Source organism: Mustela putorius, unplaced genomic scaffold, assembly GCF_011764305.1.
Source record: "Mustela putorius furo isolate JIRA1106 unplaced genomic scaffold, ASM1176430v1.1 tig00000521_pilon_pilon_pilon, whole genome shotgun sequence".
Classification (NCBI taxonomy): domain Eukaryota; kingdom Metazoa; phylum Chordata; class Mammalia; order Carnivora; family Mustelidae; genus Mustela; species Mustela putorius.
Window position 1 is genome coordinate 146,637 of NW_025421405.1, and position 16,786 is coordinate 163,422.

The 16,786-nt window shown below is 37.2% G+C and overlaps 1 protein-coding gene across 1 annotated transcript in view; it reads right to left on the bottom strand.

Annotated features, from left to right (window-relative positions):
- The window catches only part of LOC123392373 (phosphatidylinositol 3,4,5-trisphosphate-dependent Rac exchanger 2 protein-like), a 43,854-nt gene extending 27,530 nt beyond the window's left edge, over nucleotides 1–16,324 (bottom strand). Inside the window, 5 exon segments of the mRNA XM_045081209.1 lie at nucleotides 2,618–2,668; nucleotides 2,670–2,723; nucleotides 7,505–7,627; nucleotides 8,914–8,984; nucleotides 16,237–16,324. Of these exon segments, the coding sequence (XP_044937144.1) occupies nucleotides 2,618–2,668; nucleotides 2,670–2,723; nucleotides 7,505–7,627; nucleotides 8,914–8,984; nucleotides 16,237–16,261 (324 nt within the window). The 5' untranslated portion in view covers nucleotides 16,262–16,324.
- Nucleotides 16,325–16,786: the final 462 nt, after the last annotated feature.

A 16,786-nucleotide genomic window follows, 5' to 3' on the forward strand; every position in this document is an offset into this window, starting at 1 on the left:
CTGGATGCTGGAAGAACACGTGAAACTCCTAAGCCAGAGCTACAGGACTTTTTTCCCCTTAGAGCAATAGCAGTAGCCAGAGTATCATTATTTGGGGGCCAGTTTGCCAAGGCTCAGTTCCCAAATTGCAACACAGGGGGAAGACCAGGTGGCCCATGCACATGGGACACCAGAAAGGAGACCTAAGGCTAAGAACCATGCATCTTTCATGAGGTCAGCAGGCATGACTGCCCATCGCTTAGGAGGAAGAGAATATCTCTACTTTCTGATATAAACATCCCTTATATTGTGATATAAACATCCTTTAAAGATCAGCCAGAACAAAAGCAGTCAGTCCCTCCACTCAGAAAATGTGCAGGGACACAGTCCCATGCAGAACTGCCTTGCAAGACAAACTCTAAATAAAGAAGAGACTATAGATATTACAAAGGAAACTAGACCTTTTCAATAACAAAACATATGAAAAATTTTAGGGAATAAAACTAATGCAGTGTGTAGGGCAAAATTCATAGCTTTAAACACCTATGTTGGAAAAAGCAAAAAGGTTCCAATAAAAACTCTTGACAAACTATGAATATAGTGGAATTTCTTCAACTGTAAGAGGACATCTGTGACAACAGTTAACATCACACTTCATGATGAAAAACTGATTGATTTCCCCCAAGATCAGAAACAAGGCAGGCATGTCTGTTCTTATCACTTCTATTCAATAGTAAACTGGTTCTAACCAGTGTAAAACCCAGGGAGAAAAAAAAGACAACTATATTGTAAAGGAAGTAATATAACTGCCTTTACCCTCAGATGACTTCATTCTATATGTAAAGTGTCCTAAGAACCTACCAAAAAACTATTAGAACTAATACATGAATTTAAAGCACATGATACAAAAATATACAATAAACAAAAATAAATAAAAGTCAAATGTTTATATGGTAGCAATAAACAGTCCAAAAAATGATATTAAGATCATTCCAATCACAACAGCATCAAAAAGAGCGAAATACTTGGGAAAAAACTTAACAAGTAAGTATAAAACCTGAATACGGACTTCTTAAATAAAATGAAAATATGTTCATAGGAAAAAAATTTAATAAATCCTACTTCAACAAAATGTAAGAATTTTGATTTCCAAAAGACAACATTTTTAAACAAACCACACTGAGTGGAAATATTCACAAATTATATGTCAGATACAGAAGGTGTATTCCAAAATAAAGAACACTTGTAGCTCAATATAAGATAAACATCTCAATTTAAAAATGGAGCAAAAGTTCTGAATAAACATTTTACCAATAGGATATATGAATGTCTAATGAGATCATTGAAAGCATGCCTGATATCAATGGTCATGAGAGAAATGCAAATAAAAATCATCTTGAGATAAACTACACCCACTAAACCAGCTGTAATTGCAACTGGTAATACCATGTGTTTGCAAAGATATAAAGAAACTGCAAACGTACATTGCTGGTGTATATGGCACAGTCATTTTGGCAGTTTCTTAAATATACACTTACTATGACCTAGCAATTCCACTCTTAGCATCCATCCAAGAAAATGAAAATATCCACACAAAGACTTGTACATGAATGTTCATCTCAGCATCGTTTATAAAACAGTTCAAACTGGACATTTCCTGACTTTTTTCTATACTAATACCTCTCTCCAAAAAGATCTTCAAGGCCCATCATTAATCATACCTGCTTGCTGACCAAAGCCCATATACCGGCAAATGGATAAATAAAATATGGTATAGCCGTACAACGAATACTATCCAGCAATAAAAATGAATGGCATATGGATACATGTCACAATGGGGATGAACCTCAAAACATTTTACTCAGTAAAAGAAACCAGGTGTAAAATATTACATTGAAGGATTCCATTTGTAAGAACTATCCAGAAAAGGCAAACTACGGAGATTGAAAATAAATCAATGATTGCCTAAAGTTTACAGGGGTTGTAGAGATGGGCCATGAGCAGGCATGAGGGATGTGCTAGAAATATCTATAACTGGATATTGGGGATTATTCCTCCACTCCACAACTGGCTAGATATTATTGAATTGTACACTTACAATGTGGTCCTCACTGGCAATTAAATTGCCCAAATTACTACCAAAATATGCATTTCTTTGTGCTATCCTGAAGAAATGAAACATAGATTCTTCTTCTTTCTGTGGAAAGTGAGTAAAGAATTTATGCAGAAGAAAGGTCAATCTTTAAATTTCTTTTCTACCATATCCAGGATCTGCTTCCTTCCTGTGACTGCCCCACTTACAGCTCTCTTAGAAAAGCAAATGAAACCCTAGGGAGCTGAGGGATATAAAAGCGATGATGAGCATAAATGTCTTCTCTCACTAAGAATCTGTGGTTCTCACAAGCAATTCATAGTCAGCCAGGAGAGGGCATTATCAGTGTTTGCCCATCCATGAGCTCCTGCCTACTCTCTCTCTTCTTATGATTAGAGTCCTTTGGGACTCTAGTCTCCTAGGTTAGACACATTTAAAGCATTGTCCCATGAGTACTTTTTTACACCACACTGATGCTAGTCCTTGGTTCCTTAGAGAGCCTATCAACAAATCACAGCGTATGGTAACACTCATATATATACTTACCAAAAGAAATGTGCAGATTGTTCTTATTTTGTTAAGTTCGAGAACCAATTTTCTCTGCCTTCTCATGGTTACTACAATATTCATCATATATACGAAACTTGTCTTTCTGTGAATTTGAATAAGGATAAGTTAGAGAGAGTCATGGCAGTAGTTACTTGGAAAGATTAACCTGTATGATGTTTGTGAACATACTTTATGTGTCCAAAGTGTTTACAATATTTTGGGAGCTCTATTCTATGTATGTATCTAAGCACACTTTATTTATCAATTTTCTCTGATTCAAGAATAATAATCTAGGGAAAAAGGTCATATTAACTAGAGTCTAATATGATGTATGCAATACTAAGTAAATGAGCCAAATGGTAGCAAATTACAGAGAGGAGAGTGCTTAGCTTTCCTGAGAGGGTTCAGATACAGCTTTTAAAAAAAAAAAAAAAAAAAAAAAAAAAGTAGTATCTGAGCAAGTTTCAGAGAGATGAATCCATCATTCCCAGGCAGGGTGAGGGAAGAAAGCATTTTAGGAACAGGGAAAAGCATGTGCCTGATCATGCAAGAATAGAGAGACCTAGTACCCTGCAGTTCACATGCACCAATCTGGACAGCAGAGTTTAGGAGGGACACGAACAAATGAGAATAGTCAGCAACAAGTGACTAAGATAATGATGGACTTTGAAGACTCTAATATGAGACTCTCTGTGAAAAAGTATGAGAGGTAATTTCAAGTAGAATGATTTGTTAGTATAATAAAGTAAGGAAATGGTAGCTACTTTCAGACAGCTGTCATACTGTAATAGGACTTACAACAGCGTGTAGCTCCAAAACAAAATCCAAGACCACTGGGTGGAAATTGCAAGGGCAATCCACAATGGGCAGTGGTAGGCAGATTCAGGATTAACATAAAGGTCTTCTAGTGTTTATAGTTCTCACTAAAAGTGATCAAGTCGGAACAAAATAAATAACCTTCGTATTTGCTACAGAAGGGGTACTTTCAAAAAGGGAGTAATTTCACCATCATGGCCTCTGAGCATCCTTCCGTCATTAGATTTTCTCTCAGTGGCTTGGATTAGTATCTACCAAAGCAGCTCCAATACCAGGAAGACACAGAAAATGTATTGATCAAATATTAGAACCGAAGTACCCTCTTGAATTTCTATGACATACATTTGGAAAGCAACAATGCATACTATTTTATATAGCCAGCAAAAAATATATTGAGTCTGTCTTTTTTCCACTGTATATTTTTTCCTGTTCTGTGGAAGATGAATTGACCATAGAGCTAAGGGTCCATATCTGGGCTCTCTACTCTGATCCAATGGTCTATGTGTCTTTTTTTTTTTTTTTTTAATTTTTCAATTTATTTATTTTCAGAAAAACAGTATTCATTATTTTTTCACCACACCCAGTGCTCCATGCCACCCATGCCCTCTATAATACCCACCACCTGGTACCCCCCAACCCCCCCCCCCCCCCCCGCCACTTCTGTTTTTTTTATGCCAGTACCATACTGTCTTGGTGATCATGACTTTGTAGTAAAGCTTGAAATCAGGTAACGTGATGCCCCAGTTTCTGTATTTTCATTGTTAGTGTATAAGAAAGCCACTGATTTCTGTACATTGACTTTGTATCCTGCCACGTTACGGAATTGCTGTATGAGTTCTAGTAGTTTGGGGGTGGAGTCTTTTGGGTTTTCCATATAAAGAATCATGTCATCTGCGAAGAGAGAGAGTTTGACTTCTTCACTGCCTATTTAGATACCTTTTATTTCTCCTTGTTGTCTGATTGCTGTTGCTAGGACTTCTAATACTATGTTGAACAAGAGTGGTGAGAGTGGGCATCCTTGTCGTGTTCCTGATCTCAATGGGAAGGCTGCAAGCGTTTTCCCATTGAGGATGATATTTGCTGTGGGTCTTTCATAGATAGATTTGATGAAGTTCAGGAATGTTCCCTCTATCCCTATACTTCGAAGTGTTTTAATCAGGAACAGATGCTAGATTTTGTCCAATGCTTTTTCTACATCAATTGAAAGGACCACGTGGTTCTTCTCTCTTCTCTTATTGATTTGTTCTATCACATTGATTGATTTGCGAATGTTGAACCATCCTTGTAACCCAGGGATGAATCCCACCTGGTCATTTAATGTGCTATTCGATCCTGTTTGCTAGGATCTTTTTGAGAATCTTAGCATCCATATTCATCAGTGATATTGGTCTAAAATTAAATACAGTGGAAAAAAGACAGTCTCTTCAATAAATGGTGCTGGGAAAACTGGACAGCTATATGCAGAAGAACGAAACTCGACCATTCTCTTACACTGTACATGATGATAAACTCAAAATGGATAAAAGATCTCAATGTGAGACAGGAATCCATCAGAATCGTAGAGGAGAACACCGGCAGTAACCTGTTCGATATCAGCCACAGCAACTTCTTTCAAGATATGTCTCCAAATGCAAAGGAAACAAAAGCGAAGATGAACTTTTGGGACTTCATCAAAATCAAAGGCTTCTGCACAGCAAAGGGAAACAGTCAAAAAAAACAAAGAGGCAACCCACGGAATGGGAGAAGATATTTGCAAATGACAGTACAGACAAAAGGTTGATATCCAGGATCTATAAAGAACTCCTGAAACTCAACACACACAAAACAGACAATCATATCAAAAAAAATGGGCAGAAGATATGAACAGACACTTCTCCAATCAAGACATACAAATGGCTATCAGACACATGAAAAAATGTTCATCATCACTAGCCATCATGGAGATTCATATTAAAACCACATTGAGATACCACCTTACACCAGTTAGAATGGCCAAAAGTAGAAAGACAGGAAGCAACATGTGTTGGAGAGGATGTGGAGAAAGGGGAACCCTCTGACACTGTTGGTGGGAATGCAAGTTGGTGCAGTCACTTTGGAGAACAGTGTGGAGATTCCTCAAGAAATTATAAATAGAGCTTCCCTATGACCCTGCCATTGCATTATTGGGTATTTACCCCAAAGATACAGATGTAGTGAAAAGAAGGGCCATCTGTACCCCAGTGTTTAGAGCAGCAATGGCCACGGTCGCCAAACTGTGGAAAGAACCAAGATGCCCTTCAATGGACGAATGGATAAGAAAGATGTCCATATACACTATGGAGTATTATGCCTCCGTCAGAAAGGAGGAATTCCCAACTTTTGTAGCAAGATGGACAGGACTGGAAGAGATGATGCTGAGTGAAATAAGTCAAGCAGAGAAAGTCAATTATCATATGGTTTCACTTATTTGTGGAGCATAACAAATAGCATGGAGGACAAGGGGAGATGGAGAGGAGAAGGGAGTTGAGGGAAATTTGAAGGGGAGGTGAACCATGAGAGACTATGGACTCTGAAAAACAATCTGAGGGTTTTGAAGGGGTGGGGGGGTGGGAGGTCGGGGGGATCCAGGTGGTGGGTGTTGGAGAGGGCACGGGTTGCATGGAGCACTGGGTATGCTGCAAAAATAATGAATACTGTTACGCTGAAAATATAAAAAGTATTAAAAAAATCATTGATCACTTGATAAAGTAAAAAAAAAAATATATATATATATATATATATATATATATATATATATATTGAGTTACTTATTTCAAGAGATGGTATGACCCAGAATGAAATATGCTTCAGAAATCGTTTAGCTAAATTCACGGATGACAGATTCATAGTGTGTTACTGAGGAAATGGATGTCAGAGTGCAAGATTCCCATGTGAGGCCCTGGACTAAGGCAGCAAATGCTGATCTGGCAGAAGATGGGAATTCCTTCATGAAGAGGAAAAATCTGGATTAAGTGGACACAAACATGCATGGTTTCTAGTCATACCCAAGGAAAGTACGGCTTGATCTTCCTATGCCAAGGAGCCTCTCTCCATTTAATATTAATTACCTTTATGAAATATTTCCTGATTATAAAAAGGACATATGCAGCTCTGCCCACTACATACAGAATTACAGCCTTAGAGACTACATACCATTACCTTTCTAAAGGCTAAATAGAAATAAAAATAAACAAACATTGACTTCTGTGACAAAATACTCTTATGCATTTTAAAATAAAACATCAATTATATAGCACTTTGGTATAGAAAGGAATTCAGGTAGGTGTTCGGAAAATTAGCGTCTGTGGAATGCTATAAATAGCAGCACTATTTTTCTTTTTTTTTTTTTTTGCTATGAATGCCCTTCAGTTCTAAAAATAATTTTCATTTTATAGGTGACTTCTTATTTTATAAATCAATTGCACAAATAATTTCAACTATCCTGTCCAAAGAGACAGAAATGATTACATGAGCGTGATGTGTAATTTGAAACAACTGAGGACTGACTGGTTATACTTCTCCACCACTCAGTATGACCTTCTGAGAAAACTACCCTTGAGAAACACCAAGACTCTGGTGTCTGTGTACCTAGAGTGACACCCCTTGTTCACCCGCAGGCTTGTCACCAGCCGATTAACAAGGAAAAACATTCTGACTCACAAAAGGCTCATCACGCCATTATAAGAGTAAGGATTTTCTGCCTCAAAAGGGAAATGCTCTGTCTTTGGGAGAAACATAAAAATCCATTCATTATGAACAGCCTGAATATTCATTAGGACTCAAAGCTACAGAGGATGCAAAGAACTAACTTGCTGGGAAAAAGAAAAGGCTGTTTGTTCTTCACTGAATAAAATGGATGATGTGAGGCCCTCATCCCCCCTTTCTGGCTCTCAGTGGAAGATTTCATTGGCCTTAAAAGACCCCAAACTTTCCGTGTCACATTTTACTTCTACACTGAGTTCTCACATGCTACTGTGCCAAAAGCTAAACCTTAAAATCTGGGGGGTGGGGTGGGGCAGAGCTTCCAAAATAAACAGAAATTGATCTTACAAAGTGAAGAAAGCAGGTTCCCACTTCTTGTTGAGCGTTAGGTTCTGGATGCAGGCATTCTTCCACGACTTTTGAAAATTCCCTATGTACAGCAAGGATATCTTCAATGTTTGAGAACAGCATCTACAAATAAATATAAGTGCAATAATGATGCAGGTAAAAAAAAAAAAAGTCCATGAGAGGATGTATTCTCTTTCCAAGCTGAAAATTTCAGGGCATGCTTATCCTTTCCACCCACCCAGAGAGCAGAGGACCAATTTTGTATGGACATCCTTTCTACTCCTACACAGCTCTGGGAACCAGGAACCCATTCCTGGCTCTCAGGAAAAGCCCGAGTGACTAAATCCAAGCATGACAGTCCCAAACCCATTAGTGAGAATGGGCAGCAGGTAACATAGTGCAGGCAGATTTGCTGGTAGGCTTTTCAGAGCAAAGGCTTCTTTGGTTCTGGAACGGCATCCTGGAATGGACAGCTTCCCCTCTGGGAAGGTGCTGTGTCTGGAAGTGATAGCTTGGACAGCTACAACGTCATTTTGCAGGGATGAGAGGAGCCATTCCTGGGGCAAAGTGGATAACCTGAATGGCAAAGTGAAGAGCTAGACAGAACCTGGCAATCTTATCGACCTCCCTGAGTCACAGGTCCTGAACCTTCTCTTCTGTCTGGAGTCCCCAATTGAGAGCTGAAGTGTCTCCAAGTCATTTGAATAATAAGTGTCTTTTGCTTGAGACCTAAAGCACACAAACTAAAATGCTCCCATGGTAAGAGAATTTGAAAGTTCATTTTTAATTTATGAAAAAATAGTCAGAAGAGCCTATAAAAATCCTTGGGAATTTTTTATTTTTTGTAAAATAAAACAGCAAATCAGCACCAAAAATAAACATCAGTAATAATTTAGGCAGCTTAAATGAATAGTAATGTAGTGCAATTAATTTTCATTTACCTCCTCCCCCCTTTACAAAACCCTTCATCATTTTCCTTTCCTGCAGCCTAAAAGGAAGGGCTTATACATGTGTTTCTGAGTTGAAGACATTATGCAGACATTATCCGCACCACGGAACCACTCAAATCATTTACCCTTGCCTTCCTAAGCCACATCTGGCAATTCTTCCACTTAGGGCTCTATTCCCCCCTGCTCACAGACACTGAGGTTCTTGGTCAGGAGTCTTTTCAAACTGTCCTAAGGCCTTGGCAGAAAGTTGTTCCATGTCTTCTCACCATCCTTATCAGTCTCTGTTTCTTTTCCCAAACCCTCTTTCCCTTTATCTCAGGGTTGCCCACACAAGTAACTGGTGCAGAACTTATAGTGGAACTGAGGAGAAGCTGAAAAGCCTAGAGTAACATCCCACAGAAGAAATTTTAACTAAAAGGGAATGTGTACTTGGGTTAAGGGCTGACTATGCCTCCTCACCTTTACTGTTTCTTTTGTTACATTTTTATCAATTTTTGATGCTGCACACTGGTTCATTCTTGTAAGAATGCCTGCATGAAACAAACAAATAAAAAAAGATTTTGTGAAGGCAACATTAGGTTAGTAAAATAACAGGGTATTGATTAGAACTGAAATTTTTGTAGGAAGCCAGAGTTTAAAAACCCAATAACTACTGAGAATAATAGTTTTGTTGTAAAAAGTGAAACCCTGGTTCACAGTGGTTTTTCCCTGGGAATTATATCCTTCAGAATTTGGGGGCAAGCCCAAAAGTGACCATGTATATACATGAACTAAATTTATCCATCACGATCTCATTGTTCTGTGGTAAACAGGAGTCAAATGTTTCCTAAACTTCTAAGTCTTGTGAAGCACAAAACACCAAGATCTAATGAAAAATGGGATTTCTGATTTTTAAAAAAGGGGAGGGGTCAGAAATTCCAAGGTGATCCTTTGGAACTAAGATAGACTGAGAAAGACTGAGGGAAGAAATAGGGAGTCAAAGATCGAAAGAGAATGAAAGAGAAAGAGAGAAAGAAAGTGACTCTTCAAGAAGGAATGAAACAATTTCCCTTCCCTTCCTAACTACCCCCTGCCAAGTTTTAGAAAGCCAGATTTTGCATTTCTGGGATCAGGTCAGGGCTCTCCAAAGCCCTATGGTAGGCAGAAAAGTTCCTTAGTATTTCAAAGATCTGGACTCTCCTTAATAAGTCATTAATTAAACTTGGACCCATGACCAAGTAAGCTATTATTTTTGCAAACGAAGAAAAGAGTAGAAAGAGCTTTTTATATTGGGCCTTAAAAGAGAAAGTTCGGAAGCAAAAGGAGAAGTGACTTTCCATGCAGTCACTTGTGTCCTCAAGACATTGCTCATTAGCCACCTTGTAACCAGGTGAAATCATTGTTTCCCTGTCTGTCTTAAGAACTTCAAGTACTACCAGCCAAGTTGGGGTATGAGTACATAGCCCATCAATCCCCAGGGCACACAGAGTCTCCAAGGAACCTCTGGATACTATATCAAACAAATGAAGATTAAAGTAAGAATCCCATTTTTGACATGCTATATTTACAAAGACTTAAGAGATTAAGAAAACCCAGTATTGCTCATAATGTTCCAAATCACCCTCAAGCACACTGGAGTAAGAATATGAAATGGCACAGGGGCGCCTCAGTGGCTCAGTTGGTTAAGCATCCAACTCTTGATTTCAGCTCAGGTCCTGATCTCTGAGTTGTGAGACAGAGCCACACATCAGGCTCTGGGCTGAGTGTGAAGCCTACTTAAGATTCTCTTTCTCCCTCTGTCTCCGCCCCTCCCCCTTCCCTCTCTAAAAAAAGGGGGGGGTATAAAATGGCACAACATATCTGGGAATAACTTGACCATATATCTCAAAATTTTAAATGGGCATACCCTTTAACCCAGAAATTCTTACCTCCATGAATTTATCTCAAGAAAACTTTTCAGATAAGATGAAATATTAATTACAAAAGTGAAAACATTGGAAACAACATAAATGCCCATTCAAAAGGGAATCATTTATATAATGGTACATGCAAATTACAAAATACTATGCAGAACTATAATCATAAGTGGAATGTGACAAAAATTTCATAGAAATATGTGTAAATAGATGTCTATAAAATATTGTTTCATGAACAAATTTATCAAACAGCTTTCTTGATAGGTACACACTTATATGTACACACAAATACATATTACACACACAAGCATATAGGCATAAATATACTTGTGTAATGGCAGTGTGCATTCATACTAAGAAAAAATATGTAGCACATATCAAAATGCAACAGTGGTTAAAGTGACCTTTGTATACCTCCTTATGCACAGAATATTTGGCTGTGAGCATACTGTAACATTAGTAAAAAGAAAAGCAAAACTATTAAAAAATGAGCCATAGGACCTCATTCCTAGCATTAGCTTCAAACTCATCTCTATTCCTGATTCAATTAGTTCATGTTTCAGTCTATAATTACGAAGCCACATCAATACTAACAGCCTCAACAGAATGAAATAATTCGGCTGAATTAAATAAACTTAATAAGAAAGTAATGGATATCTTGTCCTTGTTTTTTTAATTGGAAACTTGTGATATGATTTTTGAACTATTATCTAGAGTTAAGTAAAATTACTCATGAAAAGAGATTTCAAATTTCTGACTTTGCCCATTTGAATCACTATCAGTCTCATTTTTAATTTTAGATTTGGTTTTGTACACTCATATCAAAAAGGCTCCATCAGTTCTTTCCACTTAGTCTTAAAATAACATGGTGGTGTAGTCGCCTAGTTTACATTTCGTGTTGACCACACAGTAAACAGGTAACCTCTCATACAAGCAAAACCGAAAGCTCACCTCTACATTTATAAACCTTTTCTTAGGAGCTAAACTCAATCACATTCTGAAGCCCATGAATTAAAGTAAGGAGACAGTACGAATGGATCAAAATATGAGTTAGAAAGGCACATACAAACTAAGAAAGAAAACTGTATCTTCACCTGACTTTTTATCTTCTTAGCCTCTGTGACAACATGGAACTTTTTGTTTAACTGTATATGAAAGAAAACCTGGAAATTGTTAACATTTCTGATGAGGCATTTATCTTTCTAAGAGCTTCATTTTATACACATCGTTCAGTCAGATTTCAGATAGTTTGCCTAGAGCACAAAATCACTAAAACTGACATTCTTAACAAAACATGTAAGTCTTCTTTCCCTAAGATAAAGAAAAATAACATGTTTTCAGAATCCTCTTGTAAAAACCAGCATCTACAAAGTCCTTTCAGTCTTTGTAATTGGAGCATTTTTCTCCAATTAGTCATTAATACCTAAATACAAAAAATACATGAGAGATTTCATACACTGTTTTATCTCTGCATTCATTAATTCTTATTGGTCCAGAGTTTCATCAGAATTAGGTCATCTTCACTTTGATATGAATACATTGAAAGTAAGTACTGGAAAAAGCTTGTAATGCCAGTGGTTCTCAAGCTTTTTATTGTGCATGAAATTTGGAGAGTTTCTTTCTAATTGCAGATTGCCCTATCCCCAGAAGGTCTGACTCAGCAGACTAGTTGAGGACCCAGAAATCTGCACGTTGGTAAGTTCCCCAGATGATTCTGATGCAATTGGTATAGAGACCACATCTGATGAACACTCCTGTGAGTTTATTCTTCCAAAGACTAAAGAAACAGACCGCGAAGAAATAAGTGAGTCTCAATAGCAAAAATGGGTTCAGTTATTTCTTCTTTATTTTCAAACCCTATGTCAGCTCCCTCTATTCACAATAACCTCTGGATCTGCCACTTGGTGTTCCTGATCATCATACCAGAGGATACCGTTTGGACCATGAACCTCAAATATGGGCTGCATAAACGGGGCATAATATGTCTGAAGGCTAGGGAGATGCAGAGACCAGAGACCAGTGACCTAAGACAGACTACATTGCATTTGGAAGAGGTGAGGCTCACAGTTACCCTTTCTTGTGCCTTCCAGCTTGCAGGTGTGTCAGCATGAACTCAGTTTGCCAGCATTCAGCTAACAATGATTACACAACACATTCCTAGATTCACTGCAGTCAGGGGCTTCTCTTTCCCTACACCAAGAACAGAATTCTTCATCTCCTCTTCAGTTTCTTCCATTTTGTTTTTTTTCCTACCATGTATTTGGTAAAACGGGGGTAAATGCCATATATTAATTAAAGCTTAAGAAAGCTAAAAATGTCACAAATGTGCTACCAAGAGAGTAAAAGAAGGAAGAAAACTCATGAGGATAAAAGAGAGAGAAAACAGCAATTCCCTTCCTCCATGTCTGCCCATCTGGGCCACTGCTTGTTGAAAGGGTAAGACAAACTCCACGATGAATTTCATTCTCAGAATGTACCAGTTTACTTTATAATTCTGATGTACTAATTTATCTCCTTCAACTCATTTTTGTCCTCCCCACTCTTCCTGTCAGGCACGCACAGTAGATCACTCTTAAAAGTCACACAGACATGTTCATTGCTATAACATTTTCAGATAGTTGTGGATATTCTTCTTTAATACAACACCAAACTTCATTAAGTGGTCATTTCTTAAAGGGTAGTCATGATTTTTAATCTGAAACCAACGATATCAGTGAACTCTCCACACTCTGTTGCATTAAAACCAACTAATCTATCTGCAGTTTGAAGGGATCGATTACATATGCTTGATGCTGTACTTTTTTTTTTTTTTTTTAGCAATGATTCACTGGGAGTTAAATATATCTTCAAGATATTAACACATTTTGTTATTTTATATCAAAGAAAACCCACCATCACAATAGTTAATATCAGTATCCAACTCAATAGAAAAATCTGTAGGTATTAGGAAAGTATCCAGCTCATAGATATAAATTTTCCAAAACTCGAAGTTTACTTGCAAACTTGAATTTATCATCATCAACAAGTACTATTAGTTGTTTTCCTTGAGGTGAAAAGCTTACTTCATTCTTTTTTTGTAAAAAAGTATCTGCCAAATGCCTGAGTGCCCTGAAACTGAAACATAGTTTATCTCACAGTTGTTATTTCAAGTAAATATAATGTTCCATAGCAACTCAATCACAAATTCTAGTCCCTGGAGACAACCATATTTTTGAGTATGCAGCAGAAGTACTAGGTATACTTCCCATTTCATCACACAGAATATTAAAAAGGCACATGCTCAAGAGTCAGGACTTAATAAAACTCATATTTTTTTACAGCTTTAAGTGAAATTGGCATCCCCCTTGTCACTCCCTCATGAGGGAGGACCAGGAAGTATGTAGTAGCTCCTAGTAGAATTTGGTTTGCCACTGCTCCATTCACACTAAAAACATCAGCAGTTTTACACATGACTGATTTTCCCCGACCAGTGTGAGCAACAGCACAGTGGGGCAGAAAAAAAAAGCAAATTAAGTCTTAGTCTTAGTATTACCACAAGAATAGCTTTGACCTTCTATATTCTCCAAAAGGATTTTGCAAAACCCCCAAGAAAACTGCAAAGCACACACTGAGAACCACTGTTTTAGGCATATATAAAACATATCAAATAAACAAAATAGTCAAGAATTTCTGCTCTTATTCTAGTGGGAGGAGGCAGACAATACGCAATAAACATATATTCAGCATACGAGAAGCTAGGTGCTAAAACTGAGCAATGATCTTACTGTAATAATAAAAACATATCTACACACATTTGAAAAAAATAATAATTATTAAATGTTACCAAACATTTAAATTACACCAAGTCTCTGCAATCTCTTTCAGAAGACATGAGTAGAAGAAATATTTCCTCACTTTTTTTATGAGGCCAGCATCACACTAATACCAAAACCAAAGACTTCACAAGAAAATAACAGACCAATATCTCTTATAAGTATAAAAGTTCTAAGCAATATATTAACAAATAAAAGCCACAAATGTCTAAAAACAATTGTACTCCTCAACCAAGGGGAATTTACCATAGGTATGCAAAGCTGGTTCAACATTCTAAAATCAGTTAATGAAATCCATCACATTACCAGTCTAAAAAGAAAAATCGTATGATCTCATCAAAAGATGAAGTAAAAAGCATTTGACAATTCCAACACCCACTCATTACAAATACTCAGTAAACTAAGAATACAAGGGAATGTCCTCAACATTATTTTAAAAAAATCTTAAAAAAAAAAAACCCTACCTCTAACATCATATATAAAGTGAGAAACTAGAAAATTTCCCATTACAATCAGGACCAAGGCAAGAATGTCTCCTGTCACCACTCCTTTTCAGCATTGTCCTCTATTTCCTAGCTAATATAATAAGACAAAAAGGGAAGTAAAAAGGCATATAGGTTGGAAAGGAAAAACAAAACTGTCTTTATTCACAAATGATATGATTATCTATGTGGGAAATGCTAAAGAATCAACAAAAAAACCTCCTGGAACTTAGAAGCAATTATAGCAAAGTTGCAGGATACATGGTTAATATACAAAATTCACTCACTTTCCTCTGTGCCAGCAATGAACAAATGGAACTGAAATTAAAAACACAATACCATTTATATTAGCACCTCCAAAAAAGAAATACTTAGGTATAAATCTAACAAAATATGTACAACAGGAGGAAAGCCACAAAACTCTGATAAAAATATACCAAAAAAGACTAAATAAGTGGAGAGAGGTAGTCCACATTAATGGACAGGAAGACTTGGTAATGTCAAGATGCTAGTTCTTCCCAACCTGGTTTAACACAACTTTAATCAAAATTCTAGCAAGTTCTTTTGTGGGTATCAACAAAATGATAAGTTTATATGGAGAATGAAAAGACAGAATTGCCAAAACAGTACTAAAAAATAAGAAAAAAGTCAGAAGACTGACACTACTTGATTTCAAGGCTTATTATAAAGCCATAATCAAAACAATATGGATTTGCTTAAAGAACAAATAGATAAATGAAATACAACAGAGAGCCCAGAAACAGACTCACACAAATATAGTTCAACTAAGCTTTGACAAAGGAGCAAAGGCTATGCTATACATTGGAGAAAGGACAGTCTTTCTAACAGTGCTGGGAACAACTGGACATCCACATGTAAAAAGACAATAATAATAATAATAATAATAATCATCTAGACACAGACTTTACATCCTTCAGAAGAATTAGCTCAAAATGGATCAGACCCAAATATAAAATACAAAACCATAAAGTGCCTAGAATTAACATAGAGGAAAATTTCTAGGTGACACCACCGATGGTGATGACTTTTTAAGATGTAACACCAAAGGTATGATTCATGAAAAAAATAATTGACAATCCAGACATCATTAAAATTAAAAACTTTTCCTCTGTGAATGACAAGAGAAGAAGACAAGCCACAAACCAGGAAGTATTTCCCTAAGAATTATATGACACATGTGATAAAAAAAAAAAAAACCATTGTCCAAAAGGTACAAAGTAAAACTCAACAATACGAAAGTCAACAATGAAATTAAAAAATGGGCAGAACTGAACAGACCCCTCACCAAAGAAGATATACTCATGGCAGATAAGCATATGAAAAGGTGTTCAAATCTAGTGTCATTAGGCAGCTGCAAATTAAAACAATGAGATACTACACACCTATCAGAAAGGACAAAATCCAAAATACTCAGAGTGCCAAAAGCTGGCAGGATGGCGAATAATCAGAAACTCTCACTGATTGCTGGTGGGAATGCAAACTGATACAGCCACTTTTGGAAACAGTTTGGCATATTCTTCCCATAAATGTTCTTACCATGCCAATTCAAGGATCGTGTTCCTTAGAACTTACCTAAATGAGCTGAAAATTTATCCATAACAAAACCTGCACCTAGAAGTTCATAGCAGCTGCATTCATAAATGACAAAAGTTGGAAGCAATCAAGATGTCCTTCAGTAAGTAAATAAATGATAAATGCGTCCAGACAATGGAATATTCTCAACCTAAAAAAGAAATGAGCATGATCTGGCCCCTCCCTCCTCTTGTATTCTGTCTCATCCCAGCTTCCCGATTCTGGACCACTGCCCAACCACAGCCACCTCTCTGCGCCTTCCCAGCAAGCCACACCTACTTTCCACCTTGACACCTTTTCACAACTTTCTTCCTCTGCCTAAAACCCACTTCATCAGGCTGCCTCCTGCTGTCACTCACTCCTAAGCTTCAGGTCTCTCATGGCCATCCAGTCTAAGTGTTCCCTTTCCCACCCTCTATCATTACCTACCTACCCCATTACTCCACTTTATCTACCCTATGGCACTACCTGCTCCTCCATGTCCCATTTTATGTATTAGTTTACTAGTCTCCCACATTCATACCAGAGCTTTGTGAAGGCAGTCTATCTG